Genomic DNA, 24,120 nt, shown 5'->3' with positions numbered 1-24,120 from the left:
GGGTGTCTCCCCGCGGGTCCCCCCCCTCACAAGCGGGGATGAGTTGGAAGGAGTCCGGCTTCTGGTCGCCGGGTGTTTCGTGCAGTCGGCGTTGCTTTAAAGAGGTTTGGAGGCAGCGTTGTCTCTATGCAGATGTGGGGAGAAAGGGGGAGGATAAACGCTTCCGCGGGCTACGGTAGCGTTTCTTCCCTTAAAAAAAAAAAAAAAAAATTGATGGAGGTTTTGGGAAATGTCCCCGACTGTTTTGTCGGCTCTCGCAACGCCGCGTTTCGGGGCTGGACGTGCTTTTGGGGTGGGCTTTGGGATGGCGCGGTCCGGGCTCTGCGTCCCCCGGTGGGCTCCGGGGAGAGGGAGGGGGAGATGGTTTTGTTCGGTTAAAAGTGTTCAAGTTCGCTGCAGTTTGCCTTTATGTAACGTTTTTAAGTGTTTTTCCTTAGTTTGCTTGTCCGTGCTGTGATTGCCGGTTTTATTGGTGTGCGGTTATCTGTGTTACGACCCGGGTGAGAAGTGGTCTTAACAGAAAAATCTGGGTGAATTCAGCCGGTGTTGAAGCAGATGATGTTGAATGTCTCGTTGTGTTCGTTTCAGAGAGTGGAGCTTTTAGGGAGAGAGCTTTAGAATCTTTTTCTGCTCGTTCTGGAAAGGATTATCTGCAGTGTGAGGTTTGAATTCAGGCTGTGGTGCTGCAGAACCCAGAATAAAGTGTGTGTCCTTAGAGATGTAAATACACAACTTCCCCAGATCATCAGCTGGGGATGTGCAGCGGGAGGGCCGAGGTCTGGCTCTTGATTTAAACCAGTGTTTTCACGTTTGTGCTGTGGTTCCCCAGAGTTCCTCGACAGCTCTGCTTATCTTTCATCTGGGCTCGTTCTGCCTTCACCTGAAAGTTCAGGTGTTGCATTTCCAGCCTCTGAACGTCCCCACCTACAGACCTGTGCCTGATGTGGGCTGGAGTTTATTTTCCTTTAGTTCCTTTGGAATGTGCCACCTGCTCTGACTTCCAACAAACTGACTTATTAGCAAAACACAGTCTCCTCATGCTGCAGCTCAGGGAGGTTTGTGGGTTATTTGGTTTACTTTGAGAGACCCAAAGCTGAGATGTTCAACAACATCAGACAGTGGTGGGTAATTTGTGTGTCAGTAAACTATGTGACACAGATCCTTAAATCAGAGTTTCAGATGTTCTGTTGCACACTTTTGAAGCCTCTTCACCGAGAAATCCCTCCTTAAGTTTAATGTTAAAGGTGATACACGGGTTCTCCTGAGTTAAAACACCCATGTGAAGACAAAGTATCGTGGCTTCAGACTGGATTTTGTGCAGCAATGTTTAGTTTTGGGGTGTGGAGATACTGCCTCGTTTGAGGGTTGCTCTGGATGGTCTCAGGAGCCCAATTAGCTCTGCTTTAAATCTGCAGCACACATTGGCTGTGGAAATAATGTGGGAGCTGCTGAATATAAATCTCATTAGCAGAGATGCACAGTTTGTACCATGTGCCCAGGAATCACCAAAGGTCACCTTTTTACTCAGTAAAAGAGTTCTGTCTCATAGTGGGAACGACAGTCTTGAGGAGAAAGAGGTAATGTAATTCCAGTTAACTGGAATGAGCTCTGCTGATAGTTTGGCCACAGCAGTGTGAGCAGATCCTTCCCTTGGCACATGAAGGGGCAGCTAAGTTGGGTTTTGGTTTGGAAATAGGAATTTTTGAGGGACGGGAAGCACGCAGGAGTCATGTCTTGATCTAAAAGCAAATTACTCCTTGCTTGTAATTATCTAATAATGTGATGATCAATCTGAAAATTATAATTCCGAGCTAAAAAGGAGAAAATGGTCTCAAGGTGGGTTTTCTGCAGCTGAAGTTTCACTGGACAGTGGGATGTCCCCAAGGAAATATTGATGCTTCACACTTGTGTCTTCAAAAGCAGTCTGGTGGAAGCACAGTGGTGCTCTGTGAGGGGACAGGTTTGCTCTGCCTGGGGGATGGATGGTGTGGACAAGGAGTTCTCACTGAACACTTTTATGGAGTGTGAGTGTTAAGTTTGTAACCTCCTGCCTGTTAAAGTCACTGAAAGTCTCCCAAAGGCACACCCAATTAATTTCTCCTTTTCCTGCTGAAGCACTGGAGCTGCATTGCCAGCAAAAAGCTGTTGCTGCAGAATCCCTTCTATTATGTGTCTCTTTTGTTGCTGTCATGATCTGTGTGGAGTAATTACAAAAGCTTGTTTGTTTGAATGACTAAAACCAGCACAGTGAGATGAATCCTTCACCCCCGATGTGACACTGTTTCCTGAATGTTTGGCTTAGGAGTAATTGTACAAGGAAAAGGTGGTTTGTGCTCCTGGTGTAAGAGCAGAGGGTAAAACTGGAGATGGCTTTGCAGAGTGGCCTTGTGCTGTGTGTAACACTGGCTGTGTTGTTCCTGTGCAGATTATCTGGATAATGGCAATAATAAAATGGCAATCCAGCAAGCGGATAAACTGCTCAAAAAGCACAAGGACCTTCACTGTGCCAAGGTAAGTGTGGCTTGGGGGCACCCACCTCGTTCTGTCTGAGGTGTTTCGCTGTGATGTTCCAGAGACCAGTGTCTTCTGGACCCTCTGGAATATCTCTGACCTGATCCACGTGTCTTGTTTGCCTGAACTCGTACAGATCTGTGGGTAGTGAGCGGAGTATTGGTTACACCCGAGCTCATTGTCTGGCTGTCAGCACCACCCAGACAACCTTGGCACATGGGCTGGGCCTCAGAAATGCCTCTTTGAGACCTCAGGTTGGGACACTTCTCTGTAGGAGCTTGCACCAAAACATCTCCTGAGGGGTGGAGTCTTTGTAAAACATACCAACTGAACAGGTTGCCCAGAGAAGCTGTGGCTGCCCCATCCCTGGGAGTGTCCAAGGCCAGGTTGGACAGGGCTTGGAGCAACCTGGGCTAGTGGAAGGTGTCCCTGCCCATGGCAGGGGGGACACTGGATGAGCTTTAAGGTCCCTCCAACCCAAACCATTCTGGGATTTTGTGATTCCATAATTTTAGAGGCATTTGCTCTTCTGCTTCTTGTCCTCTCCCTCCTTGCAGTGCCCTGGTGAAGGAAAGGCAGTTCTGTCCTTCACTTTTCTGAACATGTGACTCTCTTTCTACTTTCCTCATTTCCCTGGGGGTTTCCCTCTACAGGTCACACCACTTCTATGTCCTGAAAGCTTCCCAAGCTGCAGAGAGTGTCATTGACCTGAATCTCATTTATGTCACTTCTCTCTGGCCAGTTATTGAAAAGAAACAAATGAAAATGGGCAGGACTGGCCAGTGTTCAGCCTGCAGGGAGAGAAAACCCAGTGGCAGGTGATGCTGGAGCAGCCTGGATATTTGGTAGGAAATCAAATCCCCCTCTTTGATGCAGCCTGGATTTGGGAGTTTTTCTTTACAGCCATATGGGTTAGAAGCTTAATAAAACCTGAAGTTCTGTAGGGGAAAGAGGGTGGTTGGGCAAAGCCTGACGAGGAACGAGAGGATTTCCACTGGTAATTGCAAATCCTGAGAGCTGCCTGTGTTGTGTCCACAGGTTCTGAAGGCCATTGGCTTGCAGAGGACTGGCAAGCAGGATGAAGCCTATGCTCTGGCACAAGAAGTAGCAGCACTTGAACCCACAGATGATAATTCCTTGCAGGCACTAACCATCCTGTACCGGGAAATGCACCGACGTGAGTTTGTTCCTTTGCCTGCCTTAAAAATCTCAATTATTTACGTTCTGCCAGAAGTTTGTGGGACCCACTGTGGTGGGAAACGTGCAAAATCCAGAGTTTGTGTCTATGAGAGGCTGCAAGGGACTCAGAGAATTTAAATGATGCCTGTAAGGCTCCAGTGATCTCCATAAAGCTAAAAAAACCTTGTTCAGGTTTGTCATTAACATGATTGTGTAACAGTTCCTAAATGAAGCAGGTTGATAATCATCCAGCAGCCTGTAAGTTCACTTTTTGTTAACGAAACTATTGGGATTTGTTGTCAGTAGATGTGGCAGAGATTGCAAATCAGTGGGTTGTGGTTTGGAGTGTGTTTGGTGCTGTTATGTAGTTGAGGGGTTCAGGCTCAGGAAACTGGGTGAGAAACGGGAGGGAAATCCTACCCTCCCAGTTTGACCACAGCAGCTTTTCAGTCTGGTTCCTCATAGTGATTCTCTGTTTTAAAAGTGCTAAATCATGACTGTTGGAGTGATGGAGTAAAGCTTCATGTGCTTTTCTGAAAGAAGCCAGACTTTATACCCTGCTTATGTGCAGCTCTGAACACTTGTTGTCCCTGGCAGCTCCTTGTGGGGTGGTGTTGGTACCAGTATTTGTTGTTGAATTGCTGGAGAAATGACCATGAGGTGAAACAGCTGCTGCAGAAATGGCTGTTTGGTGTCAGTCTGCAATTGCTGATGCTCTCCCAGTTTGTTTGTGGAGTTAAAGCATCATTTCTTAAATAACACCAAATTTCTGTGTGTATTTGTGACTTCAGCAGAAACCCCTGTGAATGTCAAGAGCCTTTCTGTGATACCACACAACTTCCATAAGGTCTTAAGCTGAGCTTTATAACTTTTAGGTTTATAACTCAGGAACTTGTGGGTGTGAGGCACTTTTGGTCCTGCATGGAAATTGGAATTAGATGTTTTATATCTGTGTGTTGAGTATTTTTAAACTATGAAAGAAACTATGAAAGAAAAATTACTTTTAATTTTCTAATACTACACTGAGCTGCAGTTTTATATGTAAGGAAAAAATCTGGAAGGATGAAAATGTAAGAAAGTTTTGCATGTTATAATATCAGAAGTATTTTGTCATGATAGACCTATTATCAAAAAGTATAGTGTGGAATAATTGTTTAGAATACTGAAATAGGCAATTGGGAAGTAACAGGATATAATTAATATAAGTCAAACTGTGATAAGAGTAATTAGTTTAATATCAGGCTCTGAAAATGTTGGGTTTGACACATAATTCATGTGGAGCAGTAGAAATCTTCATTAAGTTTAATGCTCCAAATTAGATAAACTTTCCTAAGAAAAAGACTTAAAATTCTGAACTGAACAGTTCAGTTGTTGCTGTTTAACTCCATTTTGATTTGACTATTTTGAGGTTGGTTTGGGGTTTTTTAAGCACTTTTCTCCTTTGCCTGCTGTTTGTAGTGCCTGGGGGCCAGGGCACCATTTCTGTGGCTGCTGGGTGTAATTAGGGTGATTTCAGAGCATCACTGATGCTCTTTAGGCAGCTGTGCTTTAAAATATTCCCAAATTTGTCTTAACTCAAGCATCTGGTTTCGATTTAGCTGAACTGGTGACTAAACTGTACGAGGCAGCTGTAAAGAAGGTTCCCAACAGTGAAGAGTATCACTCTCACCTCTTCATGGCCTATGCCAGGGTTGGGGAGTACAAGAAGATGCAACAGGTACGAGCAACAACTGGTGTTTGGCTATTTTAAGGTGTATTTTTCTGTATTTCTTACTGTCAGTGCCTTGTCACGTTACAAGGAGTCTTCCAAAAGCTGAGCTTGGTTAGTGCAGAAGTTAAACTCTGTGTTGGTTTTTACAGAAAGGCTTAAACCCCAATTTTTTAAAGGTTGGGTTGTCTAAAGAGAAAAGCTTTCTTTCCTTAAAGCTGTGCCTTCAACTGGTCTGTGCTGGCAGTGTATTACAAGGAATTCTGGAATAGATGAAAATATAGAGCAAGATCTTCTGATCCCTGTTTTCACACTTGATTTCCTCCTTAGTTCTCTGTTATCTGGGAAGAGTAATCTCGCCCATGCTCTTAGTGTGGCATCCAACATGCAGCTAGGCTTGTATTGGTGGAATTCAGTGAAGAAAAACTAAAGGGCACTAATTGCTAATTCTGTGTTGTCACTGCCATCATTGCTGTCTGTCATGAGAGCTTGGAAAGAAATATATTTCAGGAATTATGAAACTTTTGGCTTCTATTTTTCAGGCTGGAATGGCACTTTATAAGATTGTACCCAAAAATCCATATTATTTCTGGTCTGTGATGAGCCTGATCATGCAGGTGTGTACAGTGTTGAGTTTGTCTGATACAGAAATGTTCTGAATGAAAACATTAGAGATTAAGTAAAATGGTGTTTGACCTGTTCCTGGGTGGTGCTGGGAGAAGGGCTGAGCCCTCCTTAAGTAGCACTATTGTTGTGGTCCAAAATGAATGCTGAAGTGTTTTTATAATGCAATTTGACTGTTGCCTTACCATGTTTATACATGTTTATACAACTGAATTATTCTCTGAGCTGGACTAATATCTTACTGTCATTTTAGTAGAGAGATAATGAATAAATCCTCAAATATCTGCAGTTTCTCAGTCAGAACTGTTCCTCTCTAATGAAATTATAAAGGCTCTTGGAGGGAGAAAATGAGAGCTCTGGACTTGGCAGAGTCTGCAGGAATAGACACAGATCAGCTGTGCTGCTCTTAGTTGAGACAGAGATTTGGGCACTAATCAGACACAAAATCAAACAAAAAATAAGCATGAGGGGCATTAATCACATTCTCTAAAATACTGTGCTGTGGAACACACAAATATGTTCTGGCTCCATGGTTTTTACCGTGAGTGTTGTGTGCTCAGATGGGCAAATCTCTGGTCAATATAATCAAAAACGAGCTTTTCTGTGTGTCACTAATTTTACTGCTCCTTTTCCCAGAGCAGTTGCACTCTGCAGGTCACAGGAGGCAGCTCTGGATGGGTGGTTGGGGGGGGTTGAAGGACCTGGGTTGTTTTTTTTCTTCTTCCAAAGTGAAAAAAGCAGTGGGTGGGACAGGACAAAAAGTTGCTGAGCTGTTCCAATAATCCTTCTCTCCCTCAGTCCATCTCAGCACAGGATGAAAACCTCTCCAAGACCATGTTTTTGCCACTGGCTGAGAGAATGGTGGAAAAAATGGTGAAGGAGGATAAGATTGAAGCTGAGGCTGAAGTAAGGCTTGGGGATACTTTCAGCTTGATCTGAGCTTTGTTGAGACAAGCAGTGCACTGGGAAGTTGATTATTTTAACAGTTTTCCAAGATAATAATCAGTAATGTTTTGGAAGTAAATGTGGATGGAGTGGAACAGAAGGAAAACCAAGAGCAGGGGGTTAAGAGGGATTTGGAATTGTGTGGCCAAGGCAGATTTTTGGCATTTCATTTGACTGATGAAGTGCTTTGCTCCCTGTGAGGCCCCACGAAAAACCTGAGGACTAAGAATGGAAAAAAAGACCTACATTTCAGAGTTCTTCACCCTTTGGGATACTAAAGATAACTGTGCAGGCCTGGTGTCTCCTAGTTTATTTTTTGACACACCTGTGTATGGTTTTCCCAGCAAATTTCACTGCAGTCTAATCTTTCTTTTAAGGTTGAGCTGTACTACATGATTCTGGAACGTTTGGAGAAGTACAAGGAAGCCTTAGACGTTGTGAGAGGAAAACTGGGAGGTAATTTATTCTGTTAATAAATCAGAGTTGTGTGGAGGACACAGAGTTCTCCTTTGCTTCAGACTTGCCCACTGCTTCCAGAAAAAAACAGTAATATTTTAGGAAGCCTGACTTAGCACCAATTTCAAACCTTGGTGCAAACTCTGGAGGTTTTTGTGCCACCTGGTTTTACCCACTTATGTTTATGGAATTTAAACATTATTCAGTGGTGGATTTTGCAGTAGTAAATTGATGTTGTGCTTATTTGTTGTAGCTGCCATTTAAAAGAAAAAATGAAGTTTCTAATACCCTTTCTGAGGATTGACATGGAGTTTTAAGGAGTTGGGATATGACGGTTTCCATAGGAAATCTCTCTCTCTGTCCTCTCTCCTGTTCTCTTACACTGTTTTGCATGCTGGGCTATTATAAGCAGCTTTCTGCAGCAGGCAGAGAAGGAAAGCAGTGCTGACATGAGGTTGCCTTGTGTTTGTGGTGCAGAGAAGCTGACCAGTGAGCTCCAGAGCCGGGAGAACAAGTGCATGGCCATGTACAAGAAGCTGCGGCGGTGGCCCGAGTGCAACGCGCTGTCCAGGCGGCTGCTGCTCAAAAAGTGAGGGGGTGGTGCTGCAGTCCTGCCAAAACTGGATGAAAAATCTCTGCTTGGTTGTGGATTGCCTTGTTTAGTGGCTTTCTGGGGTTAAAAGAGAAGAATATCAAAGGATCTCAAAGCTTTATGCTCCAAAGCCTGAGAAGGGTGGCAGGGTGGAATGGTGAAGGGATGTGGGGAAGGGCACGGGGCTGTAGGTGCTGCTTTTTCAAGCAGGATTTAGCAACACGTTAATGCAATGAAGTGTTGTTACCTCCTTATTTCTAAAGGCCATGCTGATTGTCCAGCTCTGACAGAGAGGAGAAGAACTGCATTTACATTTCATTTTCTATAACTTCATTTCTCTCACTTGGCCAGACTTCACAGTGGGAAATGCATGTGGTGCTTGGAACAGATGCACCAGGAGACAGAACATTCCAGTCTGATCAGATCTGTCTCAGAACTGTCAGGAGAGATGTGTTGTTTGCTTTTTGAGTTTAGCTCTGCCCTCATCTTAGATATAAGTTAAATACAGAAGAGAAACTTCTGCCTTTGCATTTTGTGGGGATGTTGCTGAGCTGTGGAATGTAAATGTGAGGAGGAAAGTTTATAGCTTGCCTCAATTTTGTATTGAAATTATTTCATTTAATACATTTCAAGAAATTCAGGATGATGGAGTTCTTAAGATGTGAGACCTTTTGGAGGGGAAATGATTTTATTATTGCAGTTGGGTTTTTCCTGTAATATGATGATGTGCCATTCCTTAAGTTTATCTTTGGCAAGGAATGCAGTTCTAGCTGTGAATTACTGTCTTGGCAATTCCCTAAATTTTGTCCTGTGCCTGATTTTTTGTTTCAGCTCAGATGATTGGCAGTTTTATATAACTTACTTTGATTCAGTGTTTCAACTCATTGATGAGTCCTGGACACCTCCAGCAGAAGAAGAACAGTAAGTACCAGTTTTACTGTGGTTTTGTTTGCCCTTCATGCTACAATGAATTGTTTGTGTCCATATATTCAATATTTGGGTGACTCCTTGACATCACACCCCAAATGATGTGTTTTCCCTGCTTTGTTTCATGTGTGCTCCTTGCTTTTATCTGGAGTCTGGCAATTATTGGAAACAGCTGTTTGTGCACTGTAGAACTCTTCCAGTTAATATTTTCCGTGGTGATGGATTTAGTGGATTTTAGATTTCCTTAGGAGTATCCTGGGAGTGCTGAGTGTGTGTTATCCCTGCTCTCACGCTGGGAAAAATCCAAGAAGCTTTTGTCTCTAATTCCCAGCTCTCTGGAAGGAGAGGTGCACTGTTCTGTGGAACAAGCTGTGGAGTTTATAGAGGAGAGGATCACAGAGGAGTCCAAGAGCTCTCGGCCGCTCCGGGGACCATATTTAGCCAAACTGGAGCTGATCAGGCGTCTGAGACACAGAGGCTGCAATGATGAATATAAACTAGGTAAGAGCCACGGCTGGGGGAGGAATCCAGCTTTTGGAGAGAGAGAAAAACTTGGAACACTCAGTTAAACACAGTGTCTGTGACGAAAACCTACCTGCTGTTCTCTGTGTAAAGAATTTTGAAAGCATTAAAGGGTGAGCCCTGAAGAAAGGCAGGTAGTTCAGACTAGTCCAGGCTTGGAAAAGCCAGCAGGGAAGTTCTCAGGACCTCTGGGATTTAGGAGCAGTCACTGACACTGTGTTCCTGCTGCTCTGCTCTTTGGAAAGTCCAGCTGTTAACGCTGCAGTCTTTGGAGGTGGGGGGAGTTCATTTAAGTTTTTTGGGTTTGCTTTTTAAAAACTCGCATTTAAAAGTGGCATTTAGGCAATCAGTGAAAGAGAACGTGATTAGAGCAACATCTGTGCTTCTTACTAGTTCTTTTTGTGTTTCCATCCAAAAATAAGTTGTGGTTAGATAAGCAGAGGCTGGGTGTGCATTCCTGTATTGCTGGGCACTTATCTGCCAGAGGAGCTTGAATGAAGCCTTTGGGGTGGTTTTTTTGTGTCCTTGGTTACCAGAGACATTGAGCCTCTGTTAAAATCTGCAGCTCTGTTTTCTAAATCACTCTGTAATCTTGAAGGGGGAAAAAAAACCGTGAACAGATTTCTCAGAGTGATTTTAGAGATTCAACTCGTACTGGAGCGTGTTAAAAAGGTGGACTGGGCTTTTCCCTAGGTGATCCAGAAGAGCTAATGTTCCAATACTTCAAAAAATTTGGGGACAAACCCTGCTGTTTTACTGATCTCAAAGTGTTTGTGGATCTCCTCTCACCCAGCCAATACTCAAAGGTAAGGAAAGATAAAGTGTGGCAGGAACTGCAGTGGATGTTTGCACTCTGGTGCTTTTATCTTAAAATACCTGTGGATCATATGGAAAGACTGGCAACATCATTTTTTTTTTTTCTGTTTAAAATTCAGAGAACTCTTTGTGCTGTAGGAAATACTGTGAACATCTGAACACTGAGCAGTTTCATTCTGAGGATTTTTACTGGAGGTTTAAAGCTGAGTTTGATCCTGCAGAGTCTCAGATCTTGTATTCCTTTGGCATTTTTATTACCATTTCAAGGTATCAGGTGTCAGGCTTTGAGCTCAAACTTCTCTGTTTAGTGGGAAAAAGCTGCTCCCTCATCCCATGCAGGGAGGGTGTCCCAGAGATGCTTTGCTTGGCTCTGGCAGTGCCAAAGAATGGACGCATTGATGCTGCTTGAGGGGTGATGGAGAGACCTACGGCAGTTTTTTCCAGAATCTCTCTCTGAAACTGAAAAGCCCATTTGTGCAGAGTCATGAGCAGCCCTGAATGACTTCAGCAGCTGGGAATCCTGTCACTCACCCTGGTGTTTGTCTGGGCCATTGTGTGCAGGGATCAGTGCTGGGGAAGGCAGGGAATCCGGGATCAGCCACAGGCTGGGAGAAAATGTTGGTAAACAAAGTGTAGATAATGTGGTTCTTTAGTTTATTACAATGTTTTTGAGGGTTAATACAGCTCTTCCCACTCATGAGAGGTGGCCCTGGCATGGGCAGATGGCTGCTGATGTTTTATGTTTAAAGGTGTGGGTTTTACCCCACTGGCAAGAGATTTGGTCAGAAGGATATTTAACTCCTGGTTCTGGAAATGGTGATACTGTTGTCAGGTAACCCTGAAGTACTGATCAGGTTTAATCCTAACTTTCCAGGAAACAAACTCTAAACCAGGAGTGGAAAGACTGATATTCAGTAATAGTTTAGGTGACAGTTTTGTCCCAGTGCTTGTAAAACCATGACTTTGAATAAGTTCTCTAAAACTTTGTCTGGCCTTAAAACTGCTGCTGATTTACTGAATAAATTCTGGAATATATATTGTGTCAAACTGATGGATTGGAAGGTTTTGCCAGTGGCTGTTCTCTGACTGTGTCTAAAGCAGCATCTGCAGCAGTTTAACTCGGTCAAGGGCACGAATGGTTGAGGAGGTTTTGTGGTGCTGAAGTGCTGATGAGTTTTGAAATTACAGTTACAGTTCAGTAGCTGGGAAGGTGGAGATCTTGCAGGGCCACTGACATGTGAGATATTCCAGAAATAATGGTCATGACACCAGTCTTGACTTCGAGAGGTGTAAATTGGAGTATAGAGCCAAGTGATGTGGTTGACCTTGCTCAGCTTGGCAAACCCTCAAACTACAAAAATCTGTCAACAATCTCCAGCCTGTTCTGTGGGAAAACGGGAACTGGTGTGTGTGGTGCCTGGTGTTGCTCCTCTCTGGCTGTGAAGCTTTTGGCCTCAGGTTTGCATTTGATGCAGTTCCTTTGTGTCAATACCAAGTGCAGTAAAGCTGAATTCTTTGGCTTTAACTCAGTTTTAAATTTGCCCTAAAATCCAACAGTGTTCACAGTAAGAAACTGGTGTCCAGCCCTTGGCTGTGTGTTGGCAGTACTCCTCTGTCTCCCATTAAAACAGCAAACAATGAGAGGCTGCTTTTCTGACAACTTAATTCAAGCAAGAAGTCATTAATCAAAGCTGATGACCTCACATTACTTCAGAGCTGAGGGAAAATGTAACAGCTCGTGCAAAACCACGCTTGCCTGGAAGTGTGCTGTGAAGCCTTTCAGCAACTAATTATTTTAATTGCATCTGTTATTGCTGGGAGTGTTAACAGGTGCTTGAACTCCCTGGTGTGTCAATGCATTGGAAACCTGCCCCTGATTTTCTTTTTTTCTTCCATCTGTTTGATGAAACTTAATAAAAGCTATTGAGTGCAACTAGAGCTGTGTGCTCAAGAATTAAAAAATAGCAAAGTTAAGTATCTTTAACCACTGATTCAATGTGACATCAAGGTTGATATTGATACATCATTCATGTGGAGCAGTAGAAATCTTCGTTCAGTTTAATGCTCCAAATTAGATAAACTTTCTTAAGAAAGACTTAAAATTCTCCTGAATAGTTCAGATGCTGCTGTTTAACTCCATTTTGAGGTTAGTTTGGGAATTTTAAGCACTTTTGCCCTCTGCCTGCTCTTTGTAGTGCTTGGGGGCCAGGGTCCCCATTTCTGTGGTTGAGGAATGTGATTAGTTTGCTGTTCAGAGCATCACTGATGTGACTGATTCAATGTTTCCACCTTGCTCTTTTGGCTTGGTTTGAGGGGGGAAACGATGCTTTGCCCTCAGGATTGAACCCCAGTGTTTCTCTCCCAGTTCATCCAGCAGCTGCTGGAGGTGATCCCCCTGTCAGCAGCGGCCGAGAACGAGGTGGCCCTTCCAGGGGACATCAAGGCCCTGCAGCAGCACCTGTGTGTGGTGCAGCTCTCCAGGCTCCTGGGCATCTACCACGCCATGGACAAGAAGGAGAAGCTGACGGTGGTGCGGGAGCTGATGTTCAGATACCGCCATGGGTTGGAGTTCGGTGAGGAACATCTGTAACCTGATCCTGCAGCTCAGTGCTGAGAACACTTGGCTTCCTCCTTGTCATTATGGCCTCGGCTATACCTGAATTTCCTTTAGTTTTTTTTGTAATTTTAATGTATTTTAAAGATAAACAAGACTTTCCAGGGTGGTTTTTAATTTTTAAAAGCCATGCTTTATCACTGGTGTGCACAGAACAAATACCTGGGCCAGGAGTATTAATTTTGTTAATCTTGCAACTGTGGGAGAGTCCTTTCTTCTTCCAGCAGATTTAATATATGAAGTGCCCCAAAATCCACTCAGTGATAAACAAATGCAGCGTGTATGAAGTTGCTTGAGTTTTTAAGACACTTGTGATTCTGATTTTATAAATTAAACTGTGGTTATAATCCACATATATGGATGTGTCACTTGACAATGCTGCCTGTGAGATCAGCTGACAGCACTGTTAGTAACTTTCCTTTTTCTTTTTAGGGAAATCTTGTTTGAAAACTGAATTGCAGTTTTCAGATTACTACTGCCTGCTTGCAGTTCACCTGCTGCTTGATCTGTGGCTGGAAGGTACGTTCCCAAAATTGTGCCCTGCTTATCACCACCCTGGATGGTTGGGTGGGGGGACTGTGTCCCTGTGGGCAGTGAGTACCTGGCATGGCCTGTAGCTTTCTGGGGTTGTTTTTTGGCAATATGGGGTATTTGAGGAGTCTCTGTTCAGCTGGTGTTTGACCTGAATCTCACTGACCTCTAAAGGGATTTAATTTTTCTGATTAATTCCTTGTTTCTCTCCCTTTGCACGAGCTCTGCTGACAACTCCTTTCTGATATGAGAAGTGTTTTAGGAGCATTCCTTCCCCTTCCTGACATACTTTGTCTTTTGGATCCCTGGTTTCTAGACCTGCTGGGACCTGCTCCATGTCTTGAGTATTGCTGTACTCCACACCTCTTCTTCGTGTCTCTTAGTCCCACAGTGTCCAGTGGTGGATGTCCATGGGCACTGTTTATATTCCATGTAGTTGTCATGCCTTTGTCTTTCCCGAGGAAGATTTAGTCCTTAACCTGAGTAAAGCCATGGTCAGGCTCCTGGCAGGTCACTGGTGGACATGGGCTCTTGAATTCCTGGCTCTTTTGCATAATGCCTGGGATTGCTCTGTGTGTGTAAACTAGAATTCCCAGCCAGTGCAGGATCCATCAGGGAGGGTCACTTTGCCTGCAGCGGGCTCACTGTGAGGGCTGTGCTCTGTGCAGATGTGAGCTGGGTATTGCCTGTGAGGAATTACTCCTCCCCCATTCCCTCAGGGAGCAGCAGTAGTGCTGGACAGGTGTTACACTGTGCCATCTGCACTTGTAAATCCCTGGGGGAGGTGTGTAACACCAGGAAGCTCCAGTCCCAGAGGGAATTGTGCTGAGGGCTGTTGGGTGCCTCTCTCTGCTCACACCTGTGTTCTTTGTGTCTGCAGGTGAAGAGGCAGCTGTGTGGCAGTGCCTGACTCTGCTGGAGGAGGGGTTGGCTCACAGTCCTTCCAATGCTCAGTTTAAGTTGCTGCTCATCCGGATCTACTGCCGGCTCGGGGCGTTCGAACCCGTGGCTGAGCTCTACTCCAGCCTCGATGCCAAGCACATCCAGCACGACACCATCGGGTGGGTGGTACATACTGAGAATAATCCCTGCTGCTGCTGACCCTCAGAACCCCTTCTGAGACCTGCACTTTGCTCTGCCACCCAAAACAGAGCAGATTATCAGTTTTTCATACACTGTGTAAAAGCGTTTTGGGGATTTTGAGACACATCCACTCCCCTGTTTGTGGAGTATCTTTCCTGTGTTGGATTTTCAGAGAATTAACTGAGTATTAACTAATCTGGAGGAAATTTGTGAAACATCTATCTTGATGCTAGTCATAGCTTGGTTTTCCAGCTTGTGGTGTTGCTCAGGAAAGCTTGGGAACACTAGTTAAAGCAAACACACCAAATGGCTTTGGTTGGTGTTCAGGGGCATCTGACTGAGTAAAGCTCTTGCCACACTTGAGGTGGATGGAGGAACTCCAACTCCTCACATACTATTTTAAAAAAATTAAAAATTCCTTCCTCTACTTTTCAAACCTAAACTTGAATATGAAAGTTGTTAATGTGAATGCTGTTAAATCTCCACATTTCCCCTGAAAGCTGGGCTGTGCTGCAGCTGTCTGGGGTTGGGGTTCCAGGGCTGGGGCTGACGTTGCTGTGTTTGCTGCAGGTATCTCCTGACACGCTACGCCGAGTCCCTGGGCCATTATGCTGCTGCATCCCAATCCTGCAATTTTGCACTCAGGTTTTTCCACTCCAACCAGAAAGATGTAAGTTGAAAGAAACCTTTGTGACCTTGTAACAGGGCAATATGTCAAGGAGACTTGGAGAAGCCTGTGCCCTGTGGAAGGGCTTATGGAAATGCAGGTTAATAACATGATAGCAAGGAGGAATAGTACGTGCAACTTTGTAGTAAAGGTTGCCTCAACCTATGTTTCTTACTGCAGGAATTTGCAACTTACTGTTACATGAGGTTTTGCTTTAGGTTTCCTTTTTATTAAAGCCGGTTTTAATGCTCGTCAGAAAACCCAGATATGATTACTTTTAAATCAATGGTTTGTGATTTTATGCAGTAATTGGAGTGAAATCTCGTGTGGCAAAAAAACCCTGGTGTCATAAAACTGGCATTTTGGACAGTCATGGAGCAGCCGGGGGTGGTGGCTCAGGATGGGATGGCACATTATGAATCCTTTCTGTTACAATCACTGACTCAATGATGGCTGTGCTGGGCACACAGGGGTCGTGGGGGGTGCACATCATTATAAAGGGACCGCTCCATTCTGAGGAGTGGGAATATATCCTGTGTGTTTTATATTGTACAGTTTGGTCACTGTTGAGAGGTAGGTGAAGAAATTGGTTTTTAATTCCTAAGAAACAAAGGTGCATTTCAGTGGCAAATGGCTAAATTGGCTCCAAAGGCTCTGCAGTCACACAACTTGCTTTCCCACTCTCCCAGCAAGAGATAAAAACACAGGAGTTGTCTGAACTGAACAGTAAAGATGCTCACACAGGAATCCCTGAGAATTCCCCTTGCTGTGTTGGCAGCCCAAGTGATTCCCAGGTACATGATTCCCATTTCCCTTTCCTGTGCCTGGAAGGGAGATGCTGAGTTCCTGTGACCTGTGTCTGACACAGGAATTTGCTGGATGCACAGAGCAGCACATGGATTGTAGGATGGGCTGGGAGCTCGCTCTGCTTTGCATCCCTCATTTGCTTGTTGTTTAACTGATTCCTCTTGCTAAGAGGCTTTGGATTCCTGGGAGTGAAGCTCTGGATCCAGATTTTATCCTGTGTGTCTATTGCTGATAGTGGCAGCTTTTTTTTTGGTGAGGTGTAACTTTTCAGTCTTGTTTAAAAGTCATTTGGTGGATGTTAATGAAAAGCATCCCTAGAACCAACTGTGTGAATAAAACACACGACTGCTGGGTACAGGTGAGAAAAGCGAATCGGAAAAACTGTGGGATGTGACTCGTCTGCTTGGGAACACTGCGTTGGAAAGCATCAAGAAATCATCTTTCCATGGAAAACAATCAAGTAATTCAGGTGTGGTTCCCTGAGAAGCAGGTTGTTCTCTTTGGCATCAGTGATAAAAGTTCTTGTGGCAGAGAAGAGCTGGTTGTCTCCAGTAGCTCAACACCTGTACACAGATGAAGATGGCAGCCTTCCAAGTGCTGTTGGCAGGAAAATGCTACTCAACTCGTGTTCCAGAAATCCTGAAAAGGTGTTGCCTGAACAATTCGACCTTGCTGCTACACCTTAAAATATTGGAATTACAAGAGGGGCACAAGTGGTGCAGTAGAATGTTAGAATTCTTCATGTGACAAGATGAGGATGCAACTGGAACCCACTCACATCATGTCTTGTCTTGGAGACAGAGTGTGGGTGACCAAAGGACCATGAGCTGTTGTTGCTCCCAGGTAGCCAAATCTTTCCTGTGTTCTGGACCCTTCCAGTGGTTGTATCCGTAAGATCCTTTTGTTGGGTAGTGCCTCAAAAGCTGTACTTGCAAATAGGAAGTGTCCTTTAAACCAAGCGTGAGGTGCAAATTGCAGGAGGTGAAGGCTCAGTTCAGGGTCTCTTTCACTGAGGATGATGTTGTGGCAAGAGAGGGGGTGAAGAAAGGGGTTCCTTGCCATAAGACATGTCCTGAGTATCAAAAGGTCAGGATCTGATACCAGTTTCTTTGCTGCTGGGGTTACCCCTTCGTGCTCAGGGTCCTGACAGCAGCTTCCCCTTCAAGCCCTGTGACCACATCTAACTGCAGTGTTAAAGGAGGACTATCCTTCAAAAATTCCCATTTTCCAGGATTTCTAGTGCTGCCTGCTCCTCCCTAGGTCACTGTTGAGAGAGATGCAGTGTCTTCCAGCACAGAGACTGTGTCCTGTGCAACGCTGTGCAGGAAGTGTGGGATGTAAACCAAGTGGTCTGGTATAAAAATAGAGCTCCTGAATCACACTGATTGCTTTGGATAAATCCATTTTCCTTCTTGCTGAACTTCACAGCCTGACGTGAATCCTGTTTGAGTGGGTCCCACGGAACAGCCATTTAGGATGCTGTGCAATGCTGTATTTCTCTCAGGGAGAGGATGCCAAGGACAGGGAGGAGAGAGGAGGCAGCATTGCTATATTTGGCCAGAACTAAAATCCTTCTCAAGTCCTCCTTCAACTGTGCAGAACCCCAAGTAATCTCTAACTCTCTTGTGTCCGTCCGTCTCTGATTTGTGCAGATACTGCAGGCAAACAGCACCAACGTGGCCTGGGGGGATTTAAAATCCACGCCGATGAGTTGAATTAGCACCCATAGCCCAGTCCTGCAGCCTGACAAGCACCTCTGCAAGGCTGGTTGTCACAGGGTATGTTGTTGAATATTTGGCATCTTTTTTTCATACATTGCAAATAACCAAATTTCTTAGGGGAAAATAAAAAAAAAAAATAGTTTTTCATGTTGGAGGGAAAGAAAAGGTGATTTTGATCTGTAAGTGCTGCCTTCTGATCTCTCAGAGCCTTCTAGACAGGTTGAGTCTGTCAGGACCATAGAAAATTGGCCTTTTCTTGGTGCTTCTCATCTTCAGTGCAGTTCAGAATCTTGTTCAGAAGAAAATACTTGATTTGCCAGAATTTCTCATTTGTGGAGTAATTCTGATGCTAAAAAATACAGCCACCTCTCAAGGCTGGGAGCAGAAACAGTTCACTCTGTCTCTACACTTCAGACATTTTCATTATAACATTGTGCTTGCTTGGGGCTCCTTCATCACATAAATCTCCTTTTTGGAGATTGCCTGGACTGTGAAATATTGGCTGCCTGCCTTTATTGCTGCATTTCATCAGAGGGGAAGCAAAGTATCCCATGGACCTTGAGAGCTTCCTTTGGTGTTTGTATTGTAACATGTACACACTGTGTGATACTGTATTCAAAACTCTAATAAAAAAGAGAAACAAATAAAAAAAATGTGTGAGTAATTTTTTTTTTTTTTTTAAATCTATGTTGTGGTAATATGTGATGCACATCCAAGTGAGTTCCAGAAAATCTGGGATATCTTTCTTTTGCCTGGAAGTATTTCTCATAACGAAGCAAGGATTTAATTATTTGGAAAACAAAAAAAAAAAAAAGGAAGGGGAAAAAAGCCTTCCAAAATCATCTCTTCAGTCTGTGGTGACAGGAACATGATGCTTAGTGTTGGTTTGGTTGTTCAATCTCGTTAGTGTTGGTTGGGTTGTTAAAACCCACTGCCTCTGGAGTATCTGGGCATTCCCAAATTAAAGTAGCAAAGGGGATGACTTGGAGAAGTGCGGACTTCTCTTGGGGATTGAAGATCTGTCAGGTTGTGATCTCTGGGTGCGTAAATCCCCAGAAATGCAATTCCTTGGCAGTGACCTTGTTAAAGGTGGTTATTCCCATTTTGGGGCAGTGACTAATACAGGACTGCTGTGTGTTCTCTTCCAGACCTCAGAATACATCATCCAAGCCTACAAGTACGGGGCGTTTGAGAAGATCCCGGAATTCATTGCCTTCAGGAACAGGCTGAACTCTTCCCTTCACTTCGCCCAAGTTCGCACAGAGCGGATGTTGTTGGACCTCTTACTTGAAGCAAATATGTGAGTTCAGCACCTGGTGGGGGGGAACTGGGGGGTTTGTGCATGGGCAGAACACGGGTCAAGTGAGACCTTGGGGAGCTGCACCTGCAGCTCTGGCAGAAACATCTCTCTCCTCCTGGTGCTCCTCTCTGCCTTTAATGGTCTCAGGTTGTGCTGAGGAGGTTGAGATTAGATACTAGGAAAAATTCCTTCATGGAAGGGGTTGTCAAGCATTGGAACAGGCTGCCTGGGGAAGTGGTGGAGTCACCATCCCTGGAAGTGTTCAAAAAACATGTAAATGTGGCACTTTGAGGACGTGGTTTGGTGGTGAACATGGTGGTGGTGCTGAGCTGGTGGTTGGACTTGATGATCTTGGAGGTCTTTTCTAACTGTAAGATTTTAATCTGATTTTAATTTGCTTTTCCTTCATATCCTTGTCAGTGCCACATGTGTGCCACACTCCTGCCATCAGCAGAGCTGCACAGTGGGCAGAACATGGTCTGTTAGTGAGCTGTGATTTCTCTTTCCAGGGATCAGATGTTTGATTTAATGCTTGTTCTTATGTCCAGATCAACCAGTTTAGAAGAAAGTATAAAGTCCATGAGTCTGAGCCCAGAGGAGGATGACATTCCATGGAAAGATTTGCGTGATAACAGGGACCTGACAGTCTTGTTTAGCTGGGATCCAAAAGACAGGTGAGTAGAAATACCCTCAACTCTAGAGTCACCCTATTTCCTTACAACACACATGGCAAAGAAATTCCTTCCAGGGCAACAAAATTTAATGTTCCCTGGGCTGGCTGACTGCAGACTTAACAAGCACCATCCATCAGTTCTAGCAGTGCTGCCTTTTTATATATTAATAATTTTCTTAATTTCTGGCCACTCCTTCGTCTTCATCCATTCTAGGAGAGCTTTGGGTAGGCTTTTGTGCCTGAAGAAAGCTTTAGCTGCTGTGCAAAGTTGGAGCATTTCCCTGACAGCCTTTGGTGCCTTTCTGTAGGGACATTTCTGAAGAACATAGGAAGCTCTCACTGGAGGAAGAAACCCTGTGGTTGCGGATCCGGTCCTTGACTTTGAGGCTGGTGAGCGGCCTCCCGACTCTGAGCCACACCATCCAACCAAAGAACTCGGAAAAGACTGCAGAGAACGGCGTCTCCTCCAGGATTGACACCATCAGATCCCTGCTCCAGCAGCTGGAAGCGGTGGCGGATTCAGGGAAGAAGTTTCTAGAACAAAAAATTCAGGTACTACTGAGGCCAGAGCTCTTCCTGAATGTGAAACTGTGAATGTGAGCAGAGAACCTGCATCGTGTAACACCCCGCAGGCTGCACAGTGCACTTACCTGCCCCTGGGTTTGTGGGGTGTGAATGTGACTGGGAGATGTGCCAAACTCTGGGTTTGAGATGAGGAAAAGCTGCAACACCTTTATCTTTTTCTTTGCTTCTTGCCTAGTATCCTGTCCTTGGCCCTCCTCCCACCCGAATGGCTGGCTTCTTCAGCAATGGCAGCTGTCAGTGCCAGACTAGCTTGTTTTATCTTGTTAGTGATATTTATGAACTAGATACCAATGGCTTAGGTAAGTGTTTGGGGGCAGGGGTTTCACCAGATTGCCGTGGTGGGTGGGAGGGAGTGAGATGTGTCTCTGTTTGGTTTGAAAGCTGCTGGGCGTTGGATGATGTGGACCCAAAACTGTTACTTGTGTGTTAATTTTCTGTCTGACACTGAATTATCTGGGAGCCAGTGCCTTCATTTAATGTTTTGTGCAAGTCTTTGTTGTTGTAATTCTGGCTCCTCTTTGAAAGCAGTTGCATTTGCTTTTGACTGCTGACACTGAATTACATTTAAATGCCTCTTGGTTTTCTGGAAGCAGAAAATACAGAAATTTGTAGCTTATCATTTTGTATTTCTGTTTCTTTGCAGAAGATTCAGCAGAAATCCAGGAAAGAATAGGGAATAGTTTCAAGTCTTTAGTAGAACGACTGACAGGTAAATGGTAATTCCAGAATAGACACTGGTAGCTAAGGCAGTGCTTCCTGCTCCTCTGAGGATGCTGCAGGGCTGGGATGTGTTATTGCACCTGCAGACTGTGAAAGAAGGCTGAGATGGCCCTTGGCTTGTCTGATTGAAGCTGATGCATGCTCAGAATGTCCCCTGTCCTGTCACTGCACTTCCCCTGCAGCCCGGTCTGGCAAATCCTGTCTCCCCTGGGCCAGGGGGGCTGATGAAAGGTGTGGAGATGCTGTTTGTAGTGAAGCACAGTTCAGAGGAAGTGTGAGAGCTGGACCTTCTCATCAACTGCTTAGTGGGCAGTCCCCTCCCAGCTCTGAATGCTGCACTGAGATATGTCATGTACAGAAAATATGCAGTTATGGTGCTCTACTTTGTCCTTTTTCTTTCTTCTTTTCAGATTTGTTCAATAAATGTAAAGGTGATTTGATTGAAGTCAGAGATGGCACCTTGAAAACTCATCCAAACCTGTTAGAAAACTTAGTCTTCTTTGTTGAGGTATTTTGGGTGTTTTGGAAACCAGAAATTTGGGAGGACCGGGGGTAAAAATGTTGGGACTGAAACACAGTGAAAGTTTGATCTCAGTCACTCATGAGAGCAGAGATTTTGTTGCATATTCCATCTATTGTGAGTCTTACCAGGAGGAACACTAAAATGAGTTTAGAAGCCTCCTGTAAATGCAACCTGTAACACGTTTGTCCCTTTTTTCCAGACGATCTCCATTGCCCTGTGGGTATCAAGTTACTGTGACAGTGTCCTCCGACCTTTTAAATCCAACCTGCAAAAAAAGAAGAAGAAAAAAAAAGAAAGCAGTGTAGCTATGGTACAGACAATAATTCTTCTTTCCTCCCCTACCCCCAATCACAGCTTATTTATACTGAAAGAAAAATCAGCATAGATAACATGAGCATAAACTGGTTTTCGTAACCTCTGCCTTGTGGAGGCTGACGTGGGGTAAAGGTGACTCAGGGCTAATTTTTGGAAGTGCTGTTTAAAATCCAATGGTCATGTGGCACATGTGACATCATGTGACAGCTTTTTAATGGGAAACACTAAAGTCTAGAGTGTCACAGACCTTGAATGCACTACAGTAAACTTGTTAGCTTGGGAGTGTTTATCTGGGTAGGTAAAATATAGCTTAGCACTGGGGACAAGGGATAGAATGATGCTACAATGTGAGTTGTCAGATAGAATGGACATTAGTAAGTGTTTATAAATTAAAGATATGTATTTGTTTTTATAGCCACCTGTATTTACCCACTTCCTGGATTATGTAACTGAACTACAGACATTAACTTCCAATGTAATAGATCATATCAAAGGGCTTGAAATAATTCTGACTGCACTAAAACTTGAAGAGCTGTCCCTCAAGGACACTCTGCTTTTACAGGTAAGAGATACCCTTTGTAAACACTGTGGTCCTCACGAATTTTCTGTCAGTGTTTGAGATGGTGGATGAAATTTAAAGGGGGGATTTAAACAGTTGCTGTGCAGTGAATTATTTCTCTTTTGCATTTTGCAGGAAGAAAAAAAGTTTACAAAGACTGTACAAGGGAAGGTCCAGAGCAGTTACCATCACTCAGTTCAGGAAATTGGGGAGCTGCTGAAAAAGAGACTCGATACCATTAAAAAACTAAAGATTTGAGAAATGCATCCTTGACAGACTCCACAGGGGAGTGACACCAGAGTCCCAGACAGAAGCAACATCCACTATACCATCACTTTAATCCAGAACTTCCTCATAATGCATGAAGGACTTAAAATCATGAAACAATTTTTTTAGGTATTACAGATGTATTGAGCTGATTTAAATTATTGTACATAAATGAGAAGCAGGGACCCTTCACCGGGGTTTGACCACTTTTTATACATGTTCATAAGCATATTGCAACAGGAGAAAATTAACTTTCTTCCCTTCTGATCTCTAGAAACAACTGGAGATGGTCTTTAGAAGCAGCAATAGAAATCCAGTGTAAAGCATCTTTCTCCAAGGAGTTGTATTTTCATCACCATACAGTGTTTATAATTTTTGTATGGTCCTTGCCTTAGAAGTGCAGGAATTGTAGATGTCCACGTTCAGCCGCCTCTAATGAGATGAGCCTGGTTTGGAACTGCCTATTTTGTCTGCAGAGCACCTGGTCCTGCTGAAAGAATTCCATGTGTTGGTCCGTCAGGGAGAGGTGAGGCCACATGGGAGAACTCCCTCGGCTGGGACTCAGCTGGTTCCTCTGAGGAGAGAACAGAGGGAGGAGGTGTCGGTGCACACGCTGTGTTTTCACACTCAGAGAAACTGCCAGTGTGATGAGGAGCAAACTTCAGAGGGAGATGGGAACGGGCGTTTCAGCAAAAAAAGGACAAACCCAGAGACCTTGTATATAACATGTGCAGTGAAGTCTGACACTGCTGATATCATGTCAGTTTAACGTAAAACAGCAACAGTCATGACTTTTAAAAAGTGTATTTAGATTACTGAAACTTTAAGACTTCAATATTTTAATAGAAATGAAATCCTATTGGCTTTGGTTTTAAGTTGGCAGAGGTGACTTTTGCTTCCGCTGTGGAACGAGGCTGAGAACCCTTTTTGCACCTGTAGCTTGCTTTTTGCAGTTGAACTTGGATTATTCCAGTACTGGCTCATTAAGCTTTCTGTTAGAAAGTGTGATCATATCATCTGCTCCCACAGAATCTGCATTTCTGCTGGGTTTTTTCAGTTTAAAGGAGCAATGCAGCCTAGAAGTGATAGGCAAAAAAAGTTCATGTACCTGCAAAATAAGGGACAGGTCAGACTCCACAGATTCCTCATCTGATTTAAAGCAGCAGGTATCCAAGGTCTAGATTTAAAGTTTTGGGAGAGCTGACTGCCTTTGTCATCTCTTTTGTTTTGTTAGCAATGCTAGAATGTTGATGAGACTATTTTTTTAATAAATCCCCTCTATTAAAAAAAAAAAAAAGTCCCCATAGCTGCTCTTGCTGGATTTAGTTTTGCTTTGCCCCATCCTGAAAGGGAAAGGAATGTCTGCAGGTTGTCAAATTGTCATGGATGTCCTGATGGTTTACTCATGATGTCTGGTAAGTGCTCTGGGCTGGAGGAATACCAAAATGTGTTAAGTCTGTTTTATAGTAATACTT

At 44.1% G+C, this 24,120-nt stretch overlaps 1 protein-coding gene across 2 annotated transcripts; it reads left to right on the top strand.

The window, feature by feature from the left end:
* Window positions 1–22,636, top strand: NAA25 (N(alpha)-acetyltransferase 25, NatB auxiliary subunit). 2 transcript variants are annotated; one of them, XM_017814375.1, is made up of 24 exons: window positions 1–104; window positions 2,426–2,511; window positions 3,550–3,688; window positions 5,289–5,407; window positions 5,941–6,015; window positions 6,821–6,928; window positions 7,345–7,423; window positions 7,901–8,012; window positions 8,847–8,936; window positions 9,274–9,443; window positions 10,158–10,270; window positions 12,646–12,853; window positions 13,327–13,413; window positions 14,306–14,486; window positions 15,079–15,178; window positions 18,852–19,003; window positions 19,552–19,677; window positions 19,985–20,228; window positions 20,437–20,560; window positions 20,905–20,970; window positions 21,392–21,489; window positions 21,704–21,814; window positions 22,235–22,381; window positions 22,514–22,636. In XM_017814375.1, exons 2-24 carry the CDS (start codon window positions 2,452–2,454, stop codon window positions 22,634–22,636), a joined length of 2,832 nt encoding a protein of 943 aa, XP_017669864.1. In that variant the 5' UTR covers window positions 1–104; window positions 2,426–2,451. The 2 variants fall into 2 exon arrangements, with proteins under 2 accessions (XP_017669864.1, XP_017669863.1); XM_017814374.1 differs by having other exon boundaries at window positions 7–175.
* Window positions 22,637–24,120: the final 1,484 nt, after the last annotated feature.

This window comes from Lepidothrix coronata, unplaced genomic scaffold (assembly GCF_001604755.1).
Source record: "Lepidothrix coronata isolate B3197 unplaced genomic scaffold, Lepidothrix_coronata-1.0 Scaffold44, whole genome shotgun sequence".
Classification (NCBI taxonomy): domain Eukaryota; kingdom Metazoa; phylum Chordata; class Aves; order Passeriformes; family Pipridae; genus Lepidothrix; species Lepidothrix coronata.
The sequence above is the reverse complement of the archived record's forward strand: the minus strand, read 5'-3'. Positions and strand labels throughout refer to the sequence as shown.